The sequence below is a fragment of the Mustela lutreola genome, chromosome 18 (genome assembly GCF_030435805.1).
Source record: "Mustela lutreola isolate mMusLut2 chromosome 18, mMusLut2.pri, whole genome shotgun sequence".
NCBI lineage: Eukaryota > Metazoa > Chordata > Mammalia > Carnivora > Mustelidae > Mustela > Mustela lutreola.
This window is the reverse complement of record NC_081307.1, coordinates 3,884,124-3,909,562: the sequence shown is the minus strand read 5'-3', so window position 1 is coordinate 3,909,562 and position 25,439 is coordinate 3,884,124. Positions and strand designations below refer to the sequence as shown.

The window sequence follows — 25,439 nt, the reverse complement described above, 5'->3', positions numbered from 1 at the left end:
ACTCCTAGAAACATATAAACTACCAAAACTGAAAGAGGGAAAAACAGAAAACTTGAAGATCCATAAGCAGCAAGGAAATTGAAGCAGTGATCAAAAATTTCCCAACAAACAAAAGCCCAGGGCCGGATGGCTTCCCAGGGAAATTCTACCAAACATTTAAAGAAGAGTTAACACCTGTTTTTCTGAAGTTGTTACCAAAAAAACGAAACGGAAGGAAAACTTCCCAAATCTATGAGGTCATCTTTACCTTGATTCCAAAACCAGACAAAGGCCCCACAAAAAAGGAGAATTATAAACCAATATCCCCAATGAACATGATGTAAAAATTCTCACCAAGATACTAGCCAGTAAGATCCAACAGTACATTTAAAGGATTTTTCAACACAACCAACTGGGATTTATTCCTGGGCTGCAAGGGTAGTTCAACATCTACAAAAAAATCACTGTGATACACTACATAAATAAAAGACAAGAACCATATGATCTTCTTAATACATGCAGAAAAAGCATTTGACAAAATACAGCATTCTTTCTTGATTAAAACTCTCCATAGTGTAAGGATAGAAGAAACATACCTCAATATCATGAAAACCATCCATGAAAAGCCCATAGTGAATATCATTCTCAATGGGGAAAACCTGAGAGCTTTTCCCCTAAGGTCAGGAACATAGCAGGGATTTCCACTTTCACCACTGTTGTTCAACATAGTACTAGAAGTCCTGGCCTTGATAATCAGACAATAATAAGAAATAAAAGGCAACCAAATCATCAAAGAAGAAAACTCTCACTCTTTGCAGATGATATGATACTTTATGTGGAAAACCCAAAAGACTGTACCCCCAAATTGCTAAAACTCACAAAGGAATTCAGCAAAGTGGCAGGATATAAAATTAATTCACAGAAATCAGTGCACCTCTATACACTAACAATGAGACAGAAGAAAGGGAAATTAAGAAATCAATCCCATTTACAATTGCACCCAAACCATAAGACACCTACAAATAAACCTAACCAAAGAGACAAAAGATCTATACTCAGAAAACTACAGAACAGCCATGAGAGAAATTGAGGAAGACGTAAAGAAATGGAAAAAAATTCCATGTTCACGGATTGAAAGAAAAAATATTGTTAAAATATCTATTCTACCTGAGCAATCTATACATTCAATGCAATCCTTATCAAAATACCATCAAATTTTTTCACAGGGCTAGAATAAGTAATCTTAAAACTTGTACGAAATCAGAAAAAAACCTGAATAGCCAGAGGAATGCTAAAAAAGAAAATCAAAACTGGTGGCATCACAATCCCAGACTTCATGCTCTATTACAAATATAATTGCTTATAATGTTTTCTTCAAATCAGTATGGTGTTGGCACCAAAACAGACACATAGATCAATAGAACAGAATAGATAACCCAGAAATGGAACCTTGACTCCATGGTTAACTAATCTTCAACAAAGCAGAAAAGAATATCCAATGAAAAAAAGACCGTCTCTTCAACAAATGATGTTGGGAAAAGAGCCCAGATGTCCATCAAGAGATGAATGGATAAAGAAGAAGTGGTATATATATACAATGGAATATTACTCAGCCAACAACAAAAAAAAAATGAAATCCTACCATTTGCACTGATGTGGTTGGAATAGAGGTATTATGCTAAATGAAAAAAGTCATTCAGAGAAAGACAAATATCATATGATTCCACTTATATGTGGAATTTAAGAAACAAAACAGAGGATCATAGGGGAAGTGAGGGAAAATTAAAATAAGATGAAATCAGAAGGAGAAACAAACCATAAGAGACTCTTAACTATAAAAAACAAACTGAGGGTGGCTGGAGGGAAGGGGGTTGGGGGGATAGGGAATTTGGATGACAGGTATTAAGGAGGGCACCTGAGATAATGACCACTGGGTGCTATATACAACTGATGATTCATTCTACCTCTGAACCTAATATTATGCTATATGTTAATTAATTGAATTTAAATAAAATTAAATTTTAAAAAAAGAAAACTTATGATTGCTCATCAAGAAAAAAATAAAATTTATTACAGGACTAAAAACTATAATTTCCAAGTTAAGGGAAGATTTCATATAGCAGAATAACATAAAATCTTTATAGTAGGATCTTTATTCATTATTACCTGATTCAGAATTTAAATTTTAACTTAGAATAATGCAAATCAAAGTATAACCAAAACTCCAAATGAAAAATACTTTACCATATAGAATGCTTTCTGCATGAATAACAATAATAATGATAATAATTTTTTTAAATAATTATACTGTGACTTAAATTCATTTTCATGTTTTTTCCAGCTTCATAGACATATAATTTTCATATAACAGTAAGTTTAAAGTATATGACATGCTGATTTGATATATTTATATATTGCAAAATGAGTACTACCATAGATTTAGCTAATACCTCCAACAGGTCACACAATTACCCCCTCTCCCCCCAACGTTTTTTTGCTAATAAAAACATCTAAGATCTCTTAGCAGCTTTCAAGAATCTAATACAGTATTACCTATAATCACCATGCCATACAATAGATCCCCAGAACTTATTTGTCTTATAACGAGGAAGTTTATACCCTTTGACCAACATTTTCCATTTACCTTACCGGCCCAGTTTTTGGTAACCACCACTCCACTCTCTAGTTTCTGAGTTCAGCATTTTTAGATTCCGCATACGAGTGAGATCATACTGTATTTGTCTTTCTCTCTCTGACTTCTTTCAGTTAATGTAATGCCCTTAAGTTTCATCAATTTGTTGCAAATGGCAACAAATATTCATAAGCTTCCTACATACCCTGAAATTTGTGCAAATAAATCTCTGAAATCATTTCCAGCTTGCTGCTAGTGTTTAAAATACTTCCTTCTGAGAAGCTAGAATTCAGAATGTTCAAGATATGTAACCATTTCTTTTTCTTAAGAGTCTAGAACCCTAATCAAGCCATGGTTTTTCAGATTCTTTGCTTTGAAAAGAATAGTATCATGTCTAATAGGCATGGTTTTCTTTACCATACACTCCTCTCACCTAGGGTTAGGACCACTATTTTACTTCTTAGGGAAGGCAGCATATCATAATGGCTAAGGATGCCAATTTTTGTATCAGGCTGTCAGAGTTCAAATCCTAGCTCTGTCTCTAACTGTGGGATTTTCTTAGTCCCTCAGTGGTTCCATTTGTAACATGAGGATAATAATAGTATCTTCCTAACTTGCTCAGGTGTCCTAAGGATCATATGGCATCAAATGTTTTGTATATTGACTGCTAATAGATTGGTCATTTGTTGCCTTTTTTTTTTTGGAACCTCAGGTGTACAAAATTATATTAACTGTATAATTCTATTACACAGTTAAATAAATTATACAGTTAAATAAATTATATTAACTATATAATTATAATAAATATAATTATATTATAATTAATCTTTTATTCATAACCCACTATCATCATTGGCCCATATATGGTACTCTTTTGTCTTATTCCTTTTATTTAATTTGTGTTTTTTTTTATTTTTCTATATTAGCTTGTTTAATAGTATATTCGGTACATATCAACATACTCAACCCTAGAACTAGACTATTACCAATAATTTGCATCTGCTTAAAGGCTCTCTCTCACCTTGTCATCATCTTTCACTTTGCTCCTCCCAGAGATAAACCACCATCTTGAGTTTTGTGTTACTCCTAAATACTTTTTAAAAAACTAAGTTATATAACTATATGGCTCAACAATATATATTACTTAATATCATTGTGTTTCTACTTTAGAATAGGGTACAAAACTATACATTATGTTCTAAGACTTGCTTTTATCACACATTATTTTATTATGAGTCATCTACTTTTTTTCATGAGCTCTAATTCATTCATTTTCACTGTTATATAATATTCTATTGTGTGACCAAACCATAATTCATTGATTCTCCTATCAATGTGGAGTCAATTACTTCCTTTTTTCCTTTTTTTCTAACAGTGTTTCTATGAACATTCTGGCACATGTCTCTGGTGCATATGTGTAAGAATTTCTCTTGGATATATAAATACAAGGGATGTGTTAGTTTATATGCTAAATTGTTTCCCAAAATGGGCGTACCAGTATACAGTCTTACTAGCAATATGTAAAAATACCACATTGGTCTACATTCTCTCTGATACTTGGTATTATCTGACTTTTTTTTTTCCAGTAATACATTTAATTTTTGTCCTTGTTTGGGAACTATACAATAAGCAAATGATTTTATGTTAATTTATTAAAAATAGAGAAGATAGTGGGGTGCCTGGGTTGTTTAGTTGGTTAAAAACTGAGAAGGATATTTGAAAACAATATATGACATTTCAATTGCTGAGCATCAAAGTTGATCTTGTGTTCAACAGAAAAAGAATAGAATGGAAGCTGTGTTGCCAAAGTATGCTTAATTTTATGTTTGTTCATTCATGAGCTACATGTATACATTATGATTAAAATGCTACGTTAAAATATAATAATAATTGAATGAAATTTTAATGAATGAATTCTGTATTTTTGTTTCTTATGAGACATGATTCAGATTGCTGTTCAGTTAATTATTCATTAACTGAATAATTATTATTATTCATTAACTGAATAATAAATTAACAGATTTGTTTTATTTTTTGTTTTATTCTATTGCTTTTTAAAAGATTTTATTTATTTATTTGTCAGAGAGAGAGAGAGAGCACAAGTAGAGGGAACAGCTGGCAGAGGGAGAAGCAGGCTTCCCACTGAGCAAGGAGCCCAATGTGGGACTCAATCCCAGGACCCTGGGATCATGACCTGAGCTGAGGGTAGATGTTTAACCAACTGAGCCGCCCAGGTGTCCCTAATAGATTTAAGTTTATTTTTACTTTTTCACTTCTGAATTCTTAACTATCAAATGAATATGAAATTATGTATCTCATTATGGTCTCTATTTTAATTTCTCTAATTATTGATGGGATTAAACATTTTAAAAATTATTTTTATTAACATATAATCTGTTATTTGCGCCAGGGATACAAGTCTGTGAATTATCAGGCTTACACATTTCACAGCACTCATCATAGCACATACCCTCCCCAATGTCCATAACCCAACCACCCTGGGATTAAACATTTCTGTATATATCAGACAAAATACAAAATATTTTGTATTTATCAGTCAGATGCATTTCCATTTCTGTGAAAAGCCTTTAAGAAGTCTTTCATATTGGCATTCACTTATTGTTTGAGGGTCTAGCTAAAGTTTGTTCCTTTTGATTTTCCCATACAATGAATTTTTAGTTTCTTTGACTTTCTCTATCATTTTTCTATTCTTTATTTTACTAATTTCTACCTTAATATTTATTATTTTCTTCCTCCTGCATACTTTAGGTTTAGCTTGTTCTTTTTCCAATGTCTTTGGGAGGAAGATTAGGTTATTGAGTTGCTATCTTGCTTCTTTTTTTTAAACATAGGTTATAAATTTCCCTCTAAGCCTGGCTTGAGCCACATTCCATAAGTATTGGTGCTTTGTGTTTATTTTTATCTATCACAAAGTATTTTTTAATTTCTCTTGTGATTTTTCCTTTGTTCACTGGTTGCATAAGAGTGTATTTTGTAATTTTTACATTCTTACATTTCTTTCTACTTATCAAATTTCTTTCTGTTATTGATTTCTAATTTAATTCCATCGTGGTCAGAGAATATACATTGTATGATTTCAATACTTCAAAACTTATTGAGACTTTGTTTTTTTACGGCCCAGCATCTGTTCTGTGTGATTTGAAGAGAGTATATACTCTGCAGTGGTTGGGTGCAGTGTTTTATAGAGGTCTGTTAGGTTTAATTTATTTATAGTGGTGTTAAAATCTTCCATATTCTTATCAATTAGCTACTTAATTTTTCTGATTATTGAAGATGGAGTATTAAAGTCTTCAGCTAATTATTGCATTGTCTATCTCTCAATTTCTTTCATTTTTCACTTCAAGTGTTTTTAGGGCTCTGTTGTTAGGTGCATATGTGTTTATAATAGTTCTCTTTCTGAGGGATTGACCTTTTATCATTACCATATATCCTTCCACATCTAGTAATTTTTTTTCCCTTTAAAGTCTATTTTGTCTGATATTAACATAGACACTGCAGCTCTGTTGTGGTTGCTATTTGTCTCGTATGTCATTTCCATCTTTTTACTTTCAACCTATTTTTATCTTTAAGGTAAACTGTGTTTTTTGTAAACAACATATGGTTGGAGCTTACTTTTTTTATCTGGTTTGACAAACTTTGCTTTGTGATCGGATTGTTTAATCTATTCACATTAAATGCTATTATTGATGTAGCTAGATTTATATCTGGTGTTTTGATTTTTGTTTTCTATATTGCTCGTGTCTTTTTTCTCTATTCCTCCTTTATTGCTTTATTTTGCATGAAGTGAACATTTCTAGTTTAACATTTTAATTTCTTTAATGATTCTTCCTTCTACATTTTGGAGTTATTTTCTTAGTGGTTGCTCTAGGGCTTACCATATTTATCTTAATTTATAAGAGCTTACTTCAGAGCTGTACCAACTTAATTCCAGGGAGATATAGAAGCATTACTTCTATGTACCTCTATTACCTCTCCTCCCATTTGTCTATTATAATTATTATACATATTTCATTTATATATGTCATAAACCCAATAATACATTTTTTTCTTTTTTAAAAAAATTTTTAATTATTTTTATTAACATATAATGTATTATTTGCCCCAGGAGTACATGTCTGTGACTCATCAGGCTTACACATTTTGCAGCACTCATCATAGCACATACCCTCCCCAATGTCCATAACCCATCTGCCGTCTCCCTACCCCCTCTACCCGCAGCAACCCTCAGTTTGTTTCCTGAGATAAAAAGTCTCTTATGGTTTGTCTCCCTCCCACCCCATCTTGTTTCATTTTTTTCCTTCCCTACCCCCCAGAAACCCCTCCCTGGCTCTCAAATTCCTCATATCAGAGAGATCATATGATAATTGTCTTTCTCTGATTGACTCCAGTAATATATTTTTATAATTACTACAATGTATATACATATCTTCAAAAAAAGCTGAGGGAAAAAAAGGAGAGCAAGTATATATTTATAGTTTATGAACCTTTTATTTATCATTTTTATTTCTCGACATGTCTTCTCTCAGATTCAAATTACCATCTGGTGTTATTTCCTTACTTCAGTACAGCTTTTTTCCCCACCCACTTGTTACTGTAAAATAGATTACATTTGTCTATGTTATAGGCTAACAATTACACACATAGATTTATGTAATTGCTTTTTAAGTTAGTTAAGAGTAAAAAAAAATGTAGTTATACTGTCTTTAATAATTACACAATTACCTTTACTGGCAATCTTTTTTTTTTTTTTAATTCAAGTTACTATTGAGTGTCACTTGCTTTCAGTCTGAAAAGCTTCCTCTAGTGTTTATTTTAGGGTGGGTTGGCTCGCAACAGATTCAGTTTTTGTTTATCGGAGAATCTTTTTACTTTATCTTCATTTTTGTAGAACTATTTCTCCCTTCAATTGTGCCAAATTTTTATTTATTTATTTTCATGGTCTTTTATTAGGTAAATGAGTGTTTATAATCATTATGTCTTATTACTGTATTGAACCTTTTATTAAGACAAAATATCCTTTTTTGTCTTGTAAACTTTTTTTTATCTAAAGCCTATTTTGTCTGATAGCCATTCCTGCCTTCTTTTGCTTACTGTATGCATTGAGAATCTTTTCCCCATCCTTTCATGTATAATCTATTTGTGTCTAAAGTGAGTCTCTTAGAGACATCATATAGTGAGATCATTTTTTTCTTGACCCATTCTGCCAACCTCTGTCTTTTGATTAGAGTTATTCCATTTACATTTAAGTAATTACTGATAAGGAGGGACTTACTTCTGTCACTTAGTTACTTAATTTCAATACAGTTTATAGCTTTTTTGTTTATTTCCTGTACTACTGTCTTTTGTGCTTAATTGAATTCTTTTTATAGTGAAACATTTAAATTCCCTTCTCTTTCTTTTTGTGTATATTCTATAACTATTTTCTTTGTGGTTACCATGGGGATTACATTTTACATCCTAAAGTTATAACACTATAATTTGAATTTATACTATTTTAAATTCAGTGACATACAAAAACTTTGCTTCTTTTCTGCTTTATTCCTACCCCTTTCAGTTACTGATGCCACAAAATTACACTTGTGTCCAAAAACATAAACTAATAATTTTTTGTTAATGTATTAGTCCTTTAAATTATGTAGAAAACAAAATGTGGTATTACAAATGAAACTTACCATAATACCACCTTTTAAACTAATAACTGTTTTTTTTTAATGCTTAGGCAATTATGTAGAAAACAGAAGGTGGAGATACAAACCATTGTTACAAGAGCAGTAGCCCTTGTTTTTACCTTTACTGAGATCTTTATTTCTTAATATTGCTTCAAGTTGGTGTTTCCTTTTATTTCAACCTGCAGAGCTCCCTTTAGCATTTCTTGCAGGCTGAACTAGCTGTAATGAATTCCCTCAGCTTTTGTTTATCTGGGAATGTCATAATTTCTCTCTCACTTTGAAAGATAATTTGGCAGATATAGGATTCTTGGTTTACAGGTGTTTTGTTTTTGTTTTTAGCACTTTGAATATATCAGTGGCCTTCTAACCTTCTGACCACTAAAACTTCACATGAGAAGTTTGTTGATAACTTACTGAGGATTCCTTGTAGGTGATGAGTCACTTCTCTTTTGTTGCTTTCAGTATTCTCTTTGTTGCTTGACAGTTTGATGATAATGTGTCCTAGTATGAGTCTTTTTGAGTTTGTCCTATTAGGAGTTTGTTCACTTTCCTGGATATTTATATTCATGACTTTCATCAAACTTGGGGAATTTTCAACCACTGAATCTCAAATATTCTCTCTGACCCTTCTCTTTCTTTTCTCTTTTTGGGACTCCCACAATGCATATATTGGTCTACCAATTTGTGTCCCACAAATCTCTTAGATTCTGTTCACTTTTCTGTATTCTCTTTTTTTTCTTGGTCAGATTCACCTATTTCAGTTGTCCTAGTTTCATGTTTGCTGATTCTTTTGTCTGATCAAATCTGCCTTTTAATGCCTCTAGTGAAATTCTCATTTCTGGAGGCACCTGGGTGGCTCAGTGGGTTAAAGCCTCTGCCTTCAGCTCAGGTCGTGATCCCAGGGTCCTGGGATCGAGCCCTGCATTGGGCTCTCTGCTCAGTGGGGAGCCTGCCCCCCCCCACCTGCTTCTTTGCCTACTTGTGATCTCTGTTTGTCAAATAAGTAAATAAACTCTTTTTTAAAAATTCTCATTTCTGTTATTGTACTTTTCAGCTCAAGAATTTATCTTTCTCTCTCTTATTTTTTAATGCAGGCTCCATCTTGAGCCCAACATTAGGCTTGAACTCATAATCCTGAGATCAGGGGTCAGAGGCTTAACCAATTTAGCCCCAGGGGTTCCTGGAATTTCTTTTTAATTCATTTTCAGGTTTTCTATTTCTATTGATACTATCATTTTGTTCATACATCATTCTCTTGACTTTCTCCATGTATTCCTTTAGTTCTTGAGCATCGTTATTAAAGTTGTTTTAATATTAAATTTGTCTAGTATGTCTGCCAACTGATCTTCCTAAGGGATAGTTCCTTTGGATTTATTTTTTCCTTTGAATGGGCCATATGTTCCTTTTTTAAAGTATGCCTTATGATTCTTTGGTTGAAAATAGGACATTTGAATCTAATGATGTGGTAACTAGAAATCTGATTCTCTCCCCTCCCCAGGGTTTGCTGGGTTTTATTTTGCTTCTTATTGTTATCTTATTTTGTTATCTTATTCTTATTTAGGCTATCTACTAAGAATCTTCCAAGTGTCAGCATAAAGTGTAAATTTAACATCTTCTCAGGTCTTCTCCAAGATTTCATTATTCCCTGGGTATGCACAATGACTTTCTAATATTCCTATATGTATGGATGGTTTGAATTCTCTAGTCCTAGTCTTGCCTGGCTTCCAAAAGAGGAGAAAGAAAAAACGAATTAGGGAAGAGAAGGCACACAGCACCTCTGTCTTCACCTTTATGATCAAAATAGCAGTCATCTTTTAGAACACAGATCTTTCATATTTAGAGGACAGGATCTGTATTGGTCACCATAGCTCCTACCACCTGCATATACGTTTCTCCTACCACTCCTCCACTGCCTGCCATGGGGCTGCAGGTGGCAAATTGGTGCTTGTCACTGAGCTAATAGATGAAATTGACTGATATTAACCACAGTGTACCATCAAAGCCTTCTTCTAGAAGTTGCAAGCCCATTTCAATAGATAGATTACATCAGGGCCATTGTTGCCTAAGTGGGGAAGACAGATTCCCGGTGTTTCCTACTGCACTATCTTCCTGAAAACCTTCACCTTCATTTTTTTAATGGTTTTACTACATATAGTATTCTTGGTTAATGGATTGGTTTTTTTTTTTAATACTTTATTTATTTATTTGACAGAGACAGAGAGAGCACAAGCAAGGGAAAATGGCAGGCAGAGGGAAAGGAAGAAGCAGTCTTCCCACTGAGCAGGGAGCCTGATGTGGGACTCAATCCCAGGACCTGAGATCATGACCAGATTCAAAAACAGATGCTTAACCGACTGAGACACTCAGGCATCCCATCCCAGTTAACAGGTTTTTCTTTCAGCACTTTGATTGTCATCCCACTGCCTCCTGGTCTTCATTTTTTTCTGGTAAGAAATCAGATATTAATCTTATTAGGGTTCCCTTGCATATAATGTTATTTTTTCTATTTGATTTTGATCATTTTTTATTATGATGCATCTGGGTGTGGATCTCTGTTTATCTTAGTATTTGTTGGGTGTCTTGAATTTGTAGATTAGTGTTTTTCATCAAATGTGTGGGATTTTCACCCATTATTTCTTCAAAGATTTTTTAAGTTTTTTTTTTTTTTTTTTTTTTTTTAGTAATCTCTACACTAAAGGTGGGGTTTGAATCTTATTAACTCTAAGATCAAGAGTCAGTCAGGCACCCCTCTCCAAATATTTTTCTGTTCTTCTCTCCCTCTCCCCATCATTTCTATTTCACCCTCCTTTCTTCTGGTACTTCCATTATGCCTATATTCACATGTTTAGAGGTATTTTGTTTCTCTGAATCTTTCATTTTCTTCCTTCTATGTTCTCTGTTTTTCAAATTGTGTGATCTATCTTCAAGTTCGCTGATATTTCTTCTGCAAGTTCAAGTAACCGTTGAGCTTCTCTAGTGAATTTTTCGTTTTAATTATTGTGCTTTATACCTTCAGAATATCCTTTGTAAAATTTCATATCCTTTGTAAAATTTGTACCTTTTTTTATTTTTTAGGAGATATTTTCATTTCTCCCTTTAAGCATGGTTTTCATTAGTTCATTGGAACTAACATTTATTTAGCTTATTTATAATAATTGCTTTTAAGTCTTTGTTAATTCTGACATCTAGCCCTTCTCAGTTTCTGTTGCCTGCTCCCTCCACCCTTCTTATGAGTTAAATTATCCTATTTCTTTGCATATCTTTGTTAAAAACTGGGCATTTTAGATTATATATGGTACGATCTTTGGACACCGATTCTAGTGACCCACCCATCCTTCTTCCAGGCTTGTTGTATTTGTTGTTGTTGTTGTTGTTTTAATTTAATTACTTGACTAACTTAGTGAAGTTAGTTTCCCCTTCACGGTGAATGAAGTCTCTGATTTCCTTTCTTAGAAGGTGCAGCCTTGGGCATGCACATAGTCACCTGGGGTGACAGAGCTTCTAAAAGGCCTTTTTCTGTTTTCCTGATTTCTTTGTTAACCTATCTGCCTTTGCTGGTGTCAAACTCAGATATTAGCTCCATGGCAACGGATTGCTCTTTGTTTCAATGATGTACTAGTGCTTAAATTGTTCTGTAGTCTGATCCAATTAGATCTGGGCCTTTTTGCAGAAATTTTTGAAGTTAGTGTTTGAGGCTTGTTACGACCTTCAAAAGAGCCTTAAAGGCTCTTTTTACCTTTTTCTCTGTTCTCTCTGGTAAATTACCTAGCCTAAAAATAACCGAATGTGTTCTCTGGTGGAACTACCAGCTCCCTTTTCACTTTTTACCATGAAATTTTCCACTGTCCTTAAGAGTTCCCTTAGTCCTGAACTTCCCCACACTCTTTCAGCTGAAATCAGTTCCTTTGGGGAAAGCTTCAGTGTTCTCTGTTCTTATGGCTTCCTCTCCCCTGGAGGAGGGGGGATCTATCACTCCTCTGTAGGGAGGTGTGTTACAGATCTGTTTCTCTAGGGTTGGTATGCCTACTTTATGATCAGAACTCAATTGGGATGGTAGCTTCTGGTCTTCTTAGTTTGCCTCTCCTGGCATGGAAACTTCACCTTATGAGCATCTAGGAAGAGGGTGATCAGAGTCCTGGTACTCTTGGCCTGCTGCACCTGGGGTAAAGTCTCCTCCCTGAGTGGGAGCTGGGTGGAGAGTCCTGATATTTTGGCTGCACTTGCCTGCAGAACAGCCTTTGTAACACAAGCCTAGGGGTATGAGAAATACTGGCTGCCTCCCCTCCTTGGGAGATACCACAGGACGTGAGTGGGGAGGAGAGGATATGTCTTTTTGGACATATCCACTCAGAATGGTTTCTTTAGCACTAAGCTGTGTGTGGGGTGGTGGCAGTGGTGATGGTTTAAGGCAAGAATAAGTCATGGTGTAAATGCCATCAGGCTGTTAATTTGCGTCTGTTTTTGAAGTGAACATCACCTCAAGATTTTATTGTCTTCATAATACAACAAAATATGGATAGAACTGGATCAGTTGGCCCTTTCTCTTATTTCCACCCAGTTCAAAATGCTTGCTTCTCTTGAGACAGCAATCTTAGGTCTGCAATTGGGGTCAATAAATTCAAGCCTCAGCACAATCTTCTTTGTAGTTTTAGCCTTTTTCCAGAAAATCGGCTTAGTCTGCCCACCATAGCCCCTCTGCTTCCTGTCATAATGCCACCTTCCCTGGACATAAAATCTTTTGCCTTTCTTATACTGTTGTCACTTTGTGGGGTTGGTGTTTGCCACACTTCTTGCAGAAAGTCCAGTGGGTTTTAGGAATGTTCACTATGAGGGCGCCTGGGTGGCTCAGTGGGTTAGGCCACTGCCTTCGGCTCAGGTCATGGTCTCAGGGTCCTGGGATCGAGCCCCGCATCGGGCTCTCTGCTCAGCAGGGAGCCTGCTTCCTCCTCTCTCTCTGCCTGCCTCTCTGCCTGCTTGTGATCTCTGTCAAATAAATAAAATCTTTAAAAAAAAAAAAAAAAAAAGGAATGTTCACTATGTTTCTGAGAGTGCTATCTGCATGGAAAAAAAAAAAAAAAAAAAAAAGCCAGGCTCTTAATGTTAGTTTAGAGATTTAGATTTTCATGAGTGTTTCTTCATTTGCTGTAAGACCTTAAGACAATTTGCAGAGACCTTAAATTGTTGTTCGAAAAAACTTTTTTGACCAATCATCATAGTTAGGGTGAACATGTTGCCATTCCAGAAGTCATCTATTTGTTGCTAATATTGTACAGTTTGCCTCACCAAAAATACTTTAAAAACAAAGGATGTCTATTCATATCTCTTAGGATATTTTAAGAATGAAATTTTGATGATCTCAAAACCCCAAATACTATGAATTTAGAAAAGAATAAAAATTCTCAATAGATCTTTTGAGTTTAAAAAAATTTATCATTCAGAAAAAATCTCAGTAAAATAAAACATATTCAAGGTAAAAAAGATATCAAGACATGGAATTTTAAGAGCAAACCTTTCCATTACTTTAAGTACAATAATTATAACTGCTTTTTTGCTTATTTGTAAATCACTGTTTGCTTTTTGATATTTTTCTTTCACATCGAGGATTGTATTTTAATACATAATATAAAATCATAATGCTCAGAAACACCAGTTATCATCACAAGAGCAATGCTCTTCATTCATTGGTTATCCAATTCACATGGTTGTTAATATCAGGAAGAGTAATAATCAAGCAGGTTTATAAATCTTCTTTTTCCTTTGAATGCTATTCATGGATGGCTGTCTTTTAAAAATCCTGGAACATAAATGGTAGTTTTCTTTTTACAGATCATATGGCCTTTTAAGTATCTTGTTTAATGTTGCTTACTACTGACTTTACAAAAGCCATAGGTGTTGAGTATGTGTGCATAATATTTTTAATAGCAAGAGATGATCATAGAATATTATTTGAACCAAAAAATCCATATCAAGTGAACTTTCATTTGTTTTCACCATTGCTGTTACACTTCTAACAAAGGAATTACACAAATTACAGTTAAGAGGAAAAAAAAATAAAAGATCTCATGTACTTGGACTTCCAGGTAAAAAGTTTTGCTAATAATTTTAAAACAGCACTGTTTCTTTACTGCAATGACAATTATTTTTAGTTCACATAACAGATATACAGTTACTAGACATTTAAATTATTTTACAAAATTTTAAAACTTCTTTAACTCAGAATTTGACAGTTCAAATATGCAGCAGTTCAAAGTGAAGTTTTTATTTTCACTATAACCAAGTATAAAAAGAATGGCAACTAATTCCATCCTAATCCAGAAACCCATTTTAAAGAATCTGAGAACAACTGCTTAAATGTAAACAGTAAACAGCGAACAGATGACCACTTGTCACGGATATTTTACAAACAGATTTCGCAGGGTTTGGAAGTTAGGCTAGTGTTCAGTCATTTGTAAGTCCCTTCTAATTCTAAAATTATATGATTTTATAGTTTTTCTAACAGTTTTACCAAGAAAGTTATTTCTTCTCACCATTATTGCCAGATTACGTCATCACACATAAATGGAAATTTTAGTATGTTACTGTATGTGCTTAAAATAAATGTCATCTTTCAGAATATGCTGCAGTTCACATGAGTGTGCCCCCCATTTGTTCCAGATTGAGACTGTGTCCATTTGTTTCAGACTGAGTTTCATCATGCTTGAATAGGACCTATTTCCTTTAATTGGCAAGATAATAAACACTACAGTAGACAAAATGAATTTTTAAAACATTCACCAAATGTTACATCTCGCATTCAGAAATAAGTAGCAATACCTCAAACTCCCTATGCTAAACTACGATAATTTATTTAAATGCAAACAGCTGGCATACATGCTGCTTGTTCAGTTCTCTCCAGAGATTTATGTTTGTTATGAAAAGAAACTCCAGGTTAAATCATAATGTTAAGATGCTAAGTAATTAGGATTGCCACTTTTATAATTCAGTGTTGGGTTCTTGGTTTTGGGGACACAAACACACATACACACACACACATTTCCTTTCAGGTAGACAACAATAAGATATATGAGATGTTTACTCATATCCTCCAGGAATTGCTAGACAGATGAAATATAAAACCAAACTACTTTGTGGGTTTCTAAAACACTGATGAGATCCATGAATAACTAGAAAACATCCTCTGATTCCATAAAGTTAGTTCTATATGTTATCAGAACATACAACTTCAAGTAATCTTTTGATTATAACTTTCTATTTTTGAAATACTGGTTCATAAAAAATCAAGGTATTATCCACTGGCATCATAGCAGTAAGTCACATTGAAAACCATAGTTACAAAAGACACTTTTGAATGTTATTGTTTCATATTTTTAATACTGCCTTAAAAGGTCTGTTACTTTTCAACTATCTCGGTATACTTTGAAATATAAAATAATTGTAAATTGGAACAATTATTCTAAATCTAAGTAGATAATTCCTAAGGCAGCATCTGTTTACTCAGAACATATTTTCATCTCAAATGTGTAACTAAAACTTCTCACAAAGTCAGAATACATCTCATAGTTTGAACAGAAACTTCACTGTTCAAATTTCAACATTCAGTAACATAAGCAGTACATATTAGATTGCTCTGGAATACAAATCACTCATTTAAGTAAATGGGATATAATTTCTAACTTGTGTTAAAAGTGAAGATGTGACCAAAATCAATTTGTCATATTATGGTACAAATCAAACTCTACTGACACAACACTTTCATTAGAGATTTGGATACAGATTGTTATATCTAACAACAGCTGGGAACTAGAAGCTCCTTAATGTTGGGGGTGATGAAAGAAAAAGGTATACTATGGATCAGGCCCCCATTTTTATTACTTTATTCATAACAATGCCTACTTTATTGAAGAACAAACATCTCTTCCACTGGGGATATGCTTCTAATTTAAAAATTAGTGGGGAAAAAAAGCTGAACCCACTTTTAAAAATTTCATACTTATTTACTCATATTGACTAGGTATAGAATGACTCTTCAATTCCTGCTCTGAAGACAACCAATTTATTTTTTTAAGCATTGACTTGTCAACTTATCTTTGACAAGTGATTAAGAAAGATAAATCTTCTGACTTTACAAATAAGAATAGTAAGAATATATATATTCTGAGAAGTTACATCTCGTGATCTGACCTATACTTCTGACTTACAATGTAACTACATTCTTTTAATAACCTGCATTAATTTTAAATTTTAAACTTAAATTGTCCTTGCTATACTGTTCACATTCACTTTACTTTTCATTTTTACATTTCTATAAATACCCAAACAAAACTCCTCAATTTGAAACCAACTTACATTGGAGTTCTGAGGTTAGTTTACAACTTTTACGATATTTTGTTAAAATGTAAAAACCCTGAAATTACAAACAAAAAATTTACAATTTTATAGTATATATCTAATTTATTTTTTTAAAAAAATATTCTGAATGTTTTTATACAAGTACTCAAGTGTTATTTTTTTCAAATGAAACTCCTTATAGGCTAGAAGAGGGTGTGTGGTGTTGCCCCATTAAAAACCAATACAAACATCATTTTTCTATGCTGGCACTTCAACTATTTCAAAGTAGTCATTCGGCAAAATCACGTAACCTCTCTCTGATATGTCGTCCTTCTCTTTCTGGAAGTGAACAACCTCCTTTAATTTTTCAAGCTGTCGTTCTTGTCTTCTGCATCGCTGCTGTGCAGTCTTGAGCTTCTTTCGGAGTTTTTCAACTTGTTGTTCTAGCTGATGAATCCTTTTTCTCTGGTGCATTGTATCCTCCACAGTATAGTTGTGGTCACAGAAAACTGAGAGATTATCAGGGGTCTGAAGAGGAGGCATTAGTAATCCAATAGTAGCATCCACCTGGGAAATGGGAGGTGTTAAAGGAGGCGGGGGAAGCTGTTCTTGTGGCTCCAAAAGATCTTCCTTCTACAACAACAATGCAGAGTATGTTCAAGTTTAGTAACTACAAATAACAGTTTAAAAGAATCCACCTGTGGAATTTAAGAATGACATTTTTACAAATTGGATAACCTAGAAGAAAAGGTTAAATTTCCAGAAACATACAGTCTTCCAAGAACAAATCAGAAAGAAATAGAAAATATGAATAGATCCATCATTAGTGATGAAATTGAAAAGGTAATCAAAAAACTCCCAAACTCATGAGTCCAGTAGCAGATGATAAATTCTACCAAATATGTAAGCAGTAATCATACCTATTCTCCTCAAAACAGTAAATACCTATTCTCCTCAAAATATTCCAAAAAACAGAAGAGAAAGGACTTCTAAATACATTCTATAAGGCCCGCATTACCCTGGTATCAAAAACAACAACAACAAAGAAGTACAGGCCAATATCTCTGTTGAACATAGATGCAAAAATAAATATGAGCATATTTGACAATATGGTAAAAGGATCATTCACCATGATCAAGTGGGATTTATTCCAGGGATGCAAGGATGGTTCAATATTCATAAGTCAATGTGAAACACTACATTAACAAAACAAACCATAAAATCATATGAACATCTCAGTAAATGCAGAAAAAGCATTTGACAAAACTCAATATCCATTCATGATAAAAAGTCTCAACAAAGTTGCCTTAGAGGGAACATACCTCAAAATAATCAAGGTTATATATGAAAAATCCACAGCTAACATCACACTCAGTGGTGAAAAACTGAGAACCTCTCCTCTAAGATCAGAAACAAGACAAGATGTCCACTCTTACAACTTTCATTCAACATAGTACTAGAAGTCCTAGCCATAGCAATCAGAAGAGAAAAATAAATAAAAGGCAGCCAAATTGGTAAGGAAGAAGTAAAACTATCACTATTTGCAGATGAAATGATACTATATATAGAAAACCCAAAAAACACCAACAAAAAACTACCAGAGGTCGTAAGTGAATCCAGTGAAGCTGCAGGATACAAAATTAATATATGGAAATCAGTTGTGTTTCTATACACTAATAATGAAGTAGCAGTAAAAGAAATTAGGAAAACAAATCCATTTATAATTGCACCAAATAGAATGAAACACCTAGGAATAAATTTAACCAAGGTGAAAGACCTAAACTCTGAAAACTGTAGAACAATGATGAAACAAATTGAAGATGACACAAATAAATGAAAAGATATATAACATTACCATGGATTGGAAGACTTAACATTATTTATTTGTTTGTTTTAGAGATTTAAACTATTTGTTTGACAGAGAGGGGCACAAGCAGGGGGAGTGGCAGGCAGAGGGCAAAGCAGCCTTCATGTCAACCAAGGGAGTCCAACATGGGACTCGATTCCAGGACCCTGGGACCATGACCTGAGCCAAAGGCAGCCACTTCACTGACTGAGCCACCCAGGTGTCCCAAGAATTAACATTGTTAAAATGTCCATACTACCCAAAGCAATCTACAGACTCAGTGCAATCCCTATGAAAATACCAACAGCATTTTTCAAAGAACTAGAAAAAAATAGTCTTAAAATTTGTATGGAACCACAAGAGACCCCAAATAACCAAAGCACACTTGCATGAGAAGAATGAATCTGGATATATCACAATCCCAGTTTTCAAGATATACTACAAAGCTGCAGAATCAAAGCTGGCATAAAAACAAACATGTATCAGTGGAACAGAACAGAGAGCCCCAAAATAAACCCTTATAGTTAGTTAATCTACAACAAAAGAGTTAAGAATATATAATAGGGAAAAGACAATCTCTACAATAAATGGTGCTGGAGAAAGTACAGTTAGATGATAAAGAATGAAACTGGATCATTTTTTATATACCATACACAAAACTAAGTTAAAAACATTAAAAACTTCAATGTGGGACCTGAAACCATAAAAATCCTAGAAGAAAACACAGGCAGTAATTTCTTTGAGATCAGCTTTAGCAACATTTTTCTAGATGTGTCTCCTCCGGCAAGGATAACAAAAGCAAAATGAACAATTGTGACTACACCAAAATAAAAAGCTTTTGCATAGGGCAGGAAACCATCAACAAATGCAACTAGTGTGGGGCGCCGTGGTGGCCCAGTCGGAGAAGTACTCCACACTTGATTTTGGCTCAGGTCATGGTCTCAGGGTTTTAAGACTGAGTCCTGCGTTGGACTCTGTGCTCGGCAGGGGAGTCTACTTGAGATACTCTCTTTCCCTCTGCCCCCATGCACAATCTCTCTAAAATAAATAAATCTTTTTAAAAAATTAAATTAAAATTAAAAAGTAACATATGGGACACCTGAGTGACTCAGTCAGTTAAGTGTCTGTCTTCAGGTCAGGTCATGATCCCAGGTCCTGGGATTGAGTCCCAAGTCAGGCTCTTTGCTTAGCAGGAAGCATGCTTCTCTCTCAGCATGTGCATCTCCCTGCTTGTGCTTTCTCTCTTTCTCTCCCATTCTGATAAATAAATAATAATAAAAAACATGCAACCTATTGAATGCAAAAAGATATCTGCAAACAATATATCTGATAAAGAGTTAATTACCAAAATATATACAGAACTTATACAACACTATACCAAAGAAATAAATAATCCATTAAAAAAAATGGGCAGAGGATAGGGACATTATCCCAAAGACCTACACATGGCCAACAAACATGAAAAGATGCTCAACATCACTAATCATCAAGGAAATGAAAATCGGAACCACAAGGAGTTATCACCTTATATCTGTCAGAGTGGCTAGTATCAAAAAGACAAGAAATAACAAGTGTTGGTGAGGTTATGGAAAAAAGGGAACCCTCTTGCACTGTTGGGGAGAACGCAAGTTGGCCCAGCGACTGTGGAAACCAATATGGACGTTTCTCAAAAACTTAAGAATAGAATTACCATATGATCCAATAATTCCACTACTGGGTATTTACCCAAAGAAAATGAAAACACTAATTTGAAAAGATACATGCACCCCTATGTTGACTGTATTATTTATAATAGCCCAGATATGAAAGCAACCTAAGCATCCATTAACAGATGAATGCATACAGATGTTCTGTGTGTTTGTGTGTGTAGAGGGTATACATATATATCTATACATACATACACACACATACACACACACACACACGAATATTACTCAGCTATAAAAAATAATGAGCTCTCGCCATTTTGCAACAAAAGGCATAGACCTAGAAGGTATCATGCTAAGTGAAGAAAGCCAGACAAAGACAAATAAATACCATGTGATTTCACTTATATGTGAAATCTAAAAGACAAAACAACTGAAAAACAAAAAAGCAGAAACAGACCCATAAATACAGAGAACAAAGTGATGATTGCCTGAGGGGAGAAGGGGGGTTGGGGGGATGGAAAAAATGGGCAGAGGGAGTTACAGGCTTCCAGTTATGGAATGAATAAGACAAAGGATGAAAGGTACAGCATAGAGAATTTGGTCAGCGGTTTTCTAACTGCCTTATATGGTGTCAGATGGTAGCTATAGTGTGGGAAGCACAGCATAATAGGTAGATTTGTCTAATCAGCATGTTGTACACCTGAAACTAATGTAATATCATCATGTGTCAGCTACACTTCGATTAAAAAGAAGGAATATTAGACTTTTTTTTGTGAAGCCTCGAAATAGGAACATTCTAAAATGAGAAAACAGTTTAAGTTTTAATTATAGTTTTACACCTGAAGTAGAAATGGGATGCAAGAAAGAGAAGAACTGGTAAGATTTAATGAAATACCAAGCACTTAAAACTGAGGGTGGGGGGCACCTGGGTGGCTCAGTGGATTAAGCCTCTGCCTTCGGCTCAGGACAGGCTCAGGTTCCTGGGATCGAGCCCCACATCAGGCTCTCTGCACAGCGGGGAGCCTGCTTCCCCCTCTCTCTGCCTGCCTCTCTGCCTACTTGTGATCTCTCTTTCTCTCTGTCAAATAAATAAAATCTTAAAACAACAACAAAAAAACCTGAGGGGGAAATATTTGAAACTGAATGGTCCCTGATAAAGAAAACCCAAAACTTATCAACATACATGTAGAGGTAGAGAGCGACCTTAAGGTAAATTACAAAGCTAGATTGACTTTCTTGATGTAGATGTTTAACTTAAATAAACTGTAATTTGTATTTTTAAAAAGTGTATCATGGTTAACAGTGGTTATCTTACAAGTGATGGCTTCCAGTAACATTTATTAACACTACTCTGAATTTTCCACAATAAAAACATTAATTTTATAAATAGAAAGCCCAGTATTTTAAAACACACGTTACCTTGTCATGTGGCTCAGTACAGAGAAATATCGTGGGTACAGCATTCTCTTTGAGCAACTTGTTGTTGCACTCCCTCTTAAAGCAGTCCGGGGTAAAGTGTTCTGAACAGATACTGCTATACTTGGTGGGCTTAAAGTTTTTCCTTCGGACAGCAGCCTCCCATTTTTTGCAAAGACTGGGTCGAGTAAGAGGAAACCTAAGAAGAAGACATAATTCAGTTCTCTGACCTTCTTTTAAAAGGAAAAAAAAAAGCACATTCAGACTTTCCTGATTAGGAAAGAAGTATCTTATACTGGTTTTAACAAGCTAAGGGACATCTGATTAAAACCCTAGAGCTGCTTTTTTTTTTTTTTTTTTTGACAGTTTTTGATTGTGCATTTATTCACCTTAGTTAAGAATGTACTTGTTTGAAAGATCCTTTAAATAAAGTGACTACCCACTACGTGTGACGCAAGTTGGGCCTCTCAGCATGGAGTTTTGTTTTGTTTTGTTTTGTTTTTAAAGCAGTATTTGGGGGTGTTGGATGTATCACTGAATTTTACTCCTGAAACCAATATTGCACTGTATGTTAGCTAGTTAGAATTTAAATAAAAATTAAAAAAAAAATAAAAAGCAGTATTTGTTACAGGAAACTTTTGATCACAGAGTAGTTACAAGAATGTCAGATACAATGATGTATACAATTTAAAAAGGACAGGCTGATTAAAAATTTACGAAATGTAAAAATACACATATTAAAAGTCAGCCATGCAGACAGCTGCATGCAGTAGGAAATGGAGGTGGGAAGTCAAGGGACATACGCAGTAATATTGCTTGTCTTCCTCTATTACAGTAAATAACGTTCACTAACTGATACAGGTTGGTATTACACACACATCTAAATATACAAAGGTAAGTGGTATATCTCCTCTATCTCAGTTATTAATGTTTAACTTTTTATGTCAAAGACACTAAGAGTTTCAGGTAAAATACTTACGAAAGGGTGAATCTCTACTGATTTTTTTTTTTTTAACCAATGAAAACAAAATTGCATGTTTATATCTACATACTGCCAAAAAGAAGGTTCTAGTTCTCTTAGGATCAGTCTGACAAATATGAATTAATCAAATGATAATCAATGATAAATTTAAAATTTCACTCATTTATTTGTTTCTATAATATGTCTGGAGAAGACGAATTGAAAGGCAGTGGTCTATTAGTTTCATGAACTGGGATGTCCAAGTCTCTCCCCAGGTTTGGGAAGTTCTTATTTATTTTTTAATTTTTAAAATGTTTATTTATTTATTTTAGTCTTCCAATTTTTTTTTTTTTAAAGATTTTATTTATTTATTTGACAGAGAGAGATCACAAGTAGGCAGAGAAGCAGGCAGAGAGAGAGGAGGAAGCAGGCTCCCTGCTGAGCAGAGAGCCCGATGCGGGACTCGATCCCAGGATTCTGAGATCATGACCTGAGCCGAAGGCAGCGGCTTAACCCACTGAGCCACCCAGGCGCCCTTCCAATTTATTTTTAATTCCAGCATAAGAATATTACTTTTCTTAATTTACCTCAAAATCAACTGGAATATGTCCATCAGGCACAGATAAGGGGGCTTGGGAAGAGTTTAAATTTATTGTGATTTTGGGGCGCCTTGGTGGCTCAGTGGGTTGATCCTCTGCCTTCGGCTCAGGTTATGATCTCAGGGTCCTGGGACTGAGCCCCACATCAGGCTCTCTGCTCAGCGGGGGGCCTGCTTCCTCCTCTCTGCCTGTGTCTCTGCCTACTTGTGATCCCTGTCTGTCAAATAAATAAATAAAATCTTTAAAAATAAAAAAAACTTTCACCATTGGCTACTTCAATTTAAAAAAAAAATTTTGTGTGTGTGATTTTACTTTTCCAGGTCAAGTATTTAGTGAACTGGGGGGACTGGAAAGAAGCCAAAGGATGTTTCAACCCCTTGTTCCAGTTTCTCTTCCATGTAAGGCATGCTAGAGCCTAACTCTGCTATCATGAAGAACTGACCAATCTTTGGGACAGTTCTTTCCTTTGCCCAGAACAGCTGCTGCTACGGGGCCACCATGTAAAAACTAGTATAGGTAAAAGGATCCCTAGAAGATCCCTGCTGGAAATGGCCTCCAGAAATACAAACTGTGGTAGCAATCACTGGTAAAATTCAGCTCCTTACACCTCCTGTGTCAAGCACTACAAAATGCTCAGGCTGTTTATGGAGGTCTGTCAAGATGTTTCCCATCTAGTCCCCCCAAAACGGTTCTTTATAGCTAAAAATGAGAGGCAGACCAGCTCTTCCTGTGATTCATTTAACAGCCAGCAGAAACTATTTCTGATGTGTGAATGCCAGCCTTGGTTTCCAGAACCGGTGAGAGATTTTCCACATTTTTAGATTCTTTCTGAGATATCATTAGAAATGGGGTTTGTGGGGAGCAGACTGTATGCAACTGTGTCACCATCTTCTGACTGATTTCCACACTTTTAAAGAACTGGAACTCATCAACTTTAAGAAATTCCAGTAAATTAAAGAAGTAATACCAGTAGATCCTGAAGTAAGTTTAAGGGCAGGGAATGGTGGTGGTGGGACATCAATCAATACTCAAGATCTATGTTGTAAGGCACTCGTTTCTATTGGGTTCCTCTCAAATCAAACATCAAGTGCATCTACATCCCCCTGTTAAACACAAACGACCCCATCAAGAGAACTGAAGAAATACTGAATTTTTGCCCTGGTAATTATTTACCTATGAATAATTGCTATAATTTACCACAGGGTTTCATTTCTTAGCTGTCATCTATTTACAGTCAGGAATTCTTGCAAAACAAGTTAATGGAAATGCAGAAAAATCTGCAAATACTGCATTTGGCTGAATGAAAACGCTGCCGTGTCCCGTTCTGCAGACATCCGATGATCATTAAATTGTTTTCATTTGGCAGTTTTCTTTTCCCATTTTCAAGAGAACATGTCTCCCTCCAGGACTCTAACTGCAGCACTTTCTGGATGAAACAGACCTGAAGTCGTGGGGCAGGTGCTTTTCCCAGGGCTTCCCCCAGGCGCCCGTGACAGGTCACCCTGAGTCCTATCAGGACACCGGACTTTGGCCGGTGTCGTTATTGTCCACGTTATTGCTGCCGAGCGCGGAAAACGGCAAGTGTTCATCTGGGCCGGACCAGGAGCTTCTCTAAACTTGGAGGTCCTTAAAGGTTAGTTCCTAGAAATGGGGTAAGCACGTCCTCCCTGAAATCCTGGCCCGAAACCAAGGTCTCCCATCCACAGCAAGGATGGCAAAAAGTGGCTTCGTCATTTTAAAGGTCTGTGCCTCGATTCCAGACTCACTTCCATTGCCACCTGGCTTCTCTACTACCCCAGGGCGAGATCCAGGTGCCTCTCGGCACGGGGGTCGTCGGACATCGCTCCTGGGTCGCGAACACGCCAACCCGAGGCCACGGGCGAACCTCGCACACGGGTTCCGACCCACGAGCGCGAGAAACGGTCACCGCGGCCACGCGCGCCGAGAACGCGCAGCCCTGGGCAGTGGGGCGCGAGCTCCACCCGGGGGCGGGCACGCCCACCGCTCGCGGCCGAACAGACCTTGAGGAGGGCTCGATCGTGCCCCGCCCTTGCCTCCGCCCCTGCTCCGCCCCTCCCATTAGGTCTCGCGCGGACACGCGCCTGGCTCCGCCCCCGAGCCTAACCGGCCGCGCGCCCCCAGCCCGAGCTGGGGCCAACCCCGCGAGACGCGCAGGGTACCTACTTGTGGAAAGAGACGGGCTTATCCTTATCGTATCGGTTCTTGCAGCCGTAGGCGGAACAAGACTGCACCATCCTTCCGGTCTTCAGTCACTTCACTTCGGCCGCTCCAGCAGGCAGGCGAAGCTGCTATCAATGTCGCCGCGCTGGGCTTTGACG

The 25,439-nt window shown here is 35.7% G+C and overlaps 1 protein-coding gene and 1 pseudogene across 1 annotated transcript; both read right to left on the bottom strand.

Moving 5' to 3' along the window:
* Positions 1 to 7,127: 7,127 nt before the first annotated feature.
* LOC131820663 (ribosomal protein eL42-like) lies at positions 7,128 to 14,831 on the bottom strand (annotated as a pseudogene).
* THAP1 (THAP domain containing 1) lies at positions 13,396 to 25,422 on the bottom strand. Its single transcript, XM_059156067.1, has 3 exons — positions 25,285 to 25,422; positions 21,544 to 21,739; positions 13,396 to 17,262 (listed from the first exon to the last, which is right to left on the bottom strand). Exons 1-3 carry the CDS (start codon positions 25,353 to 25,355, stop codon positions 16,888 to 16,890), a joined length of 642 nt encoding a protein of 213 aa, XP_059012050.1. The 5' UTR covers positions 25,356 to 25,422; the 3' UTR covers positions 13,396 to 16,887.
* Between the last annotated feature and the right edge of the window lie 17 nt (positions 25,423 to 25,439).

Excerpts from the sequence above, each read along its gene's own strand:
- THAP1 (XM_059156067.1), bottom strand. The coding sequence starts at position 25,355 with ATGGTGCAGTCTTGTTCCGCCTACGGCTGCAAGAACCGATACGATAAG. Across the intron at positions 21,740-25,284 it reads AAGCCCGTCTCTTTCCACAA|GTTTCCTCTTACTCGACCCA; the intron begins GTAGGTACCCTG and ends TCTTCTTCTTAG. Across the intron at positions 17,263-21,543 it reads GTACTGAGCCACATGACAAG|AAGGAAGATCTTTTGGAGCC; the intron begins GTAACGTGTGTT and ends TTGTTGTTGTAG.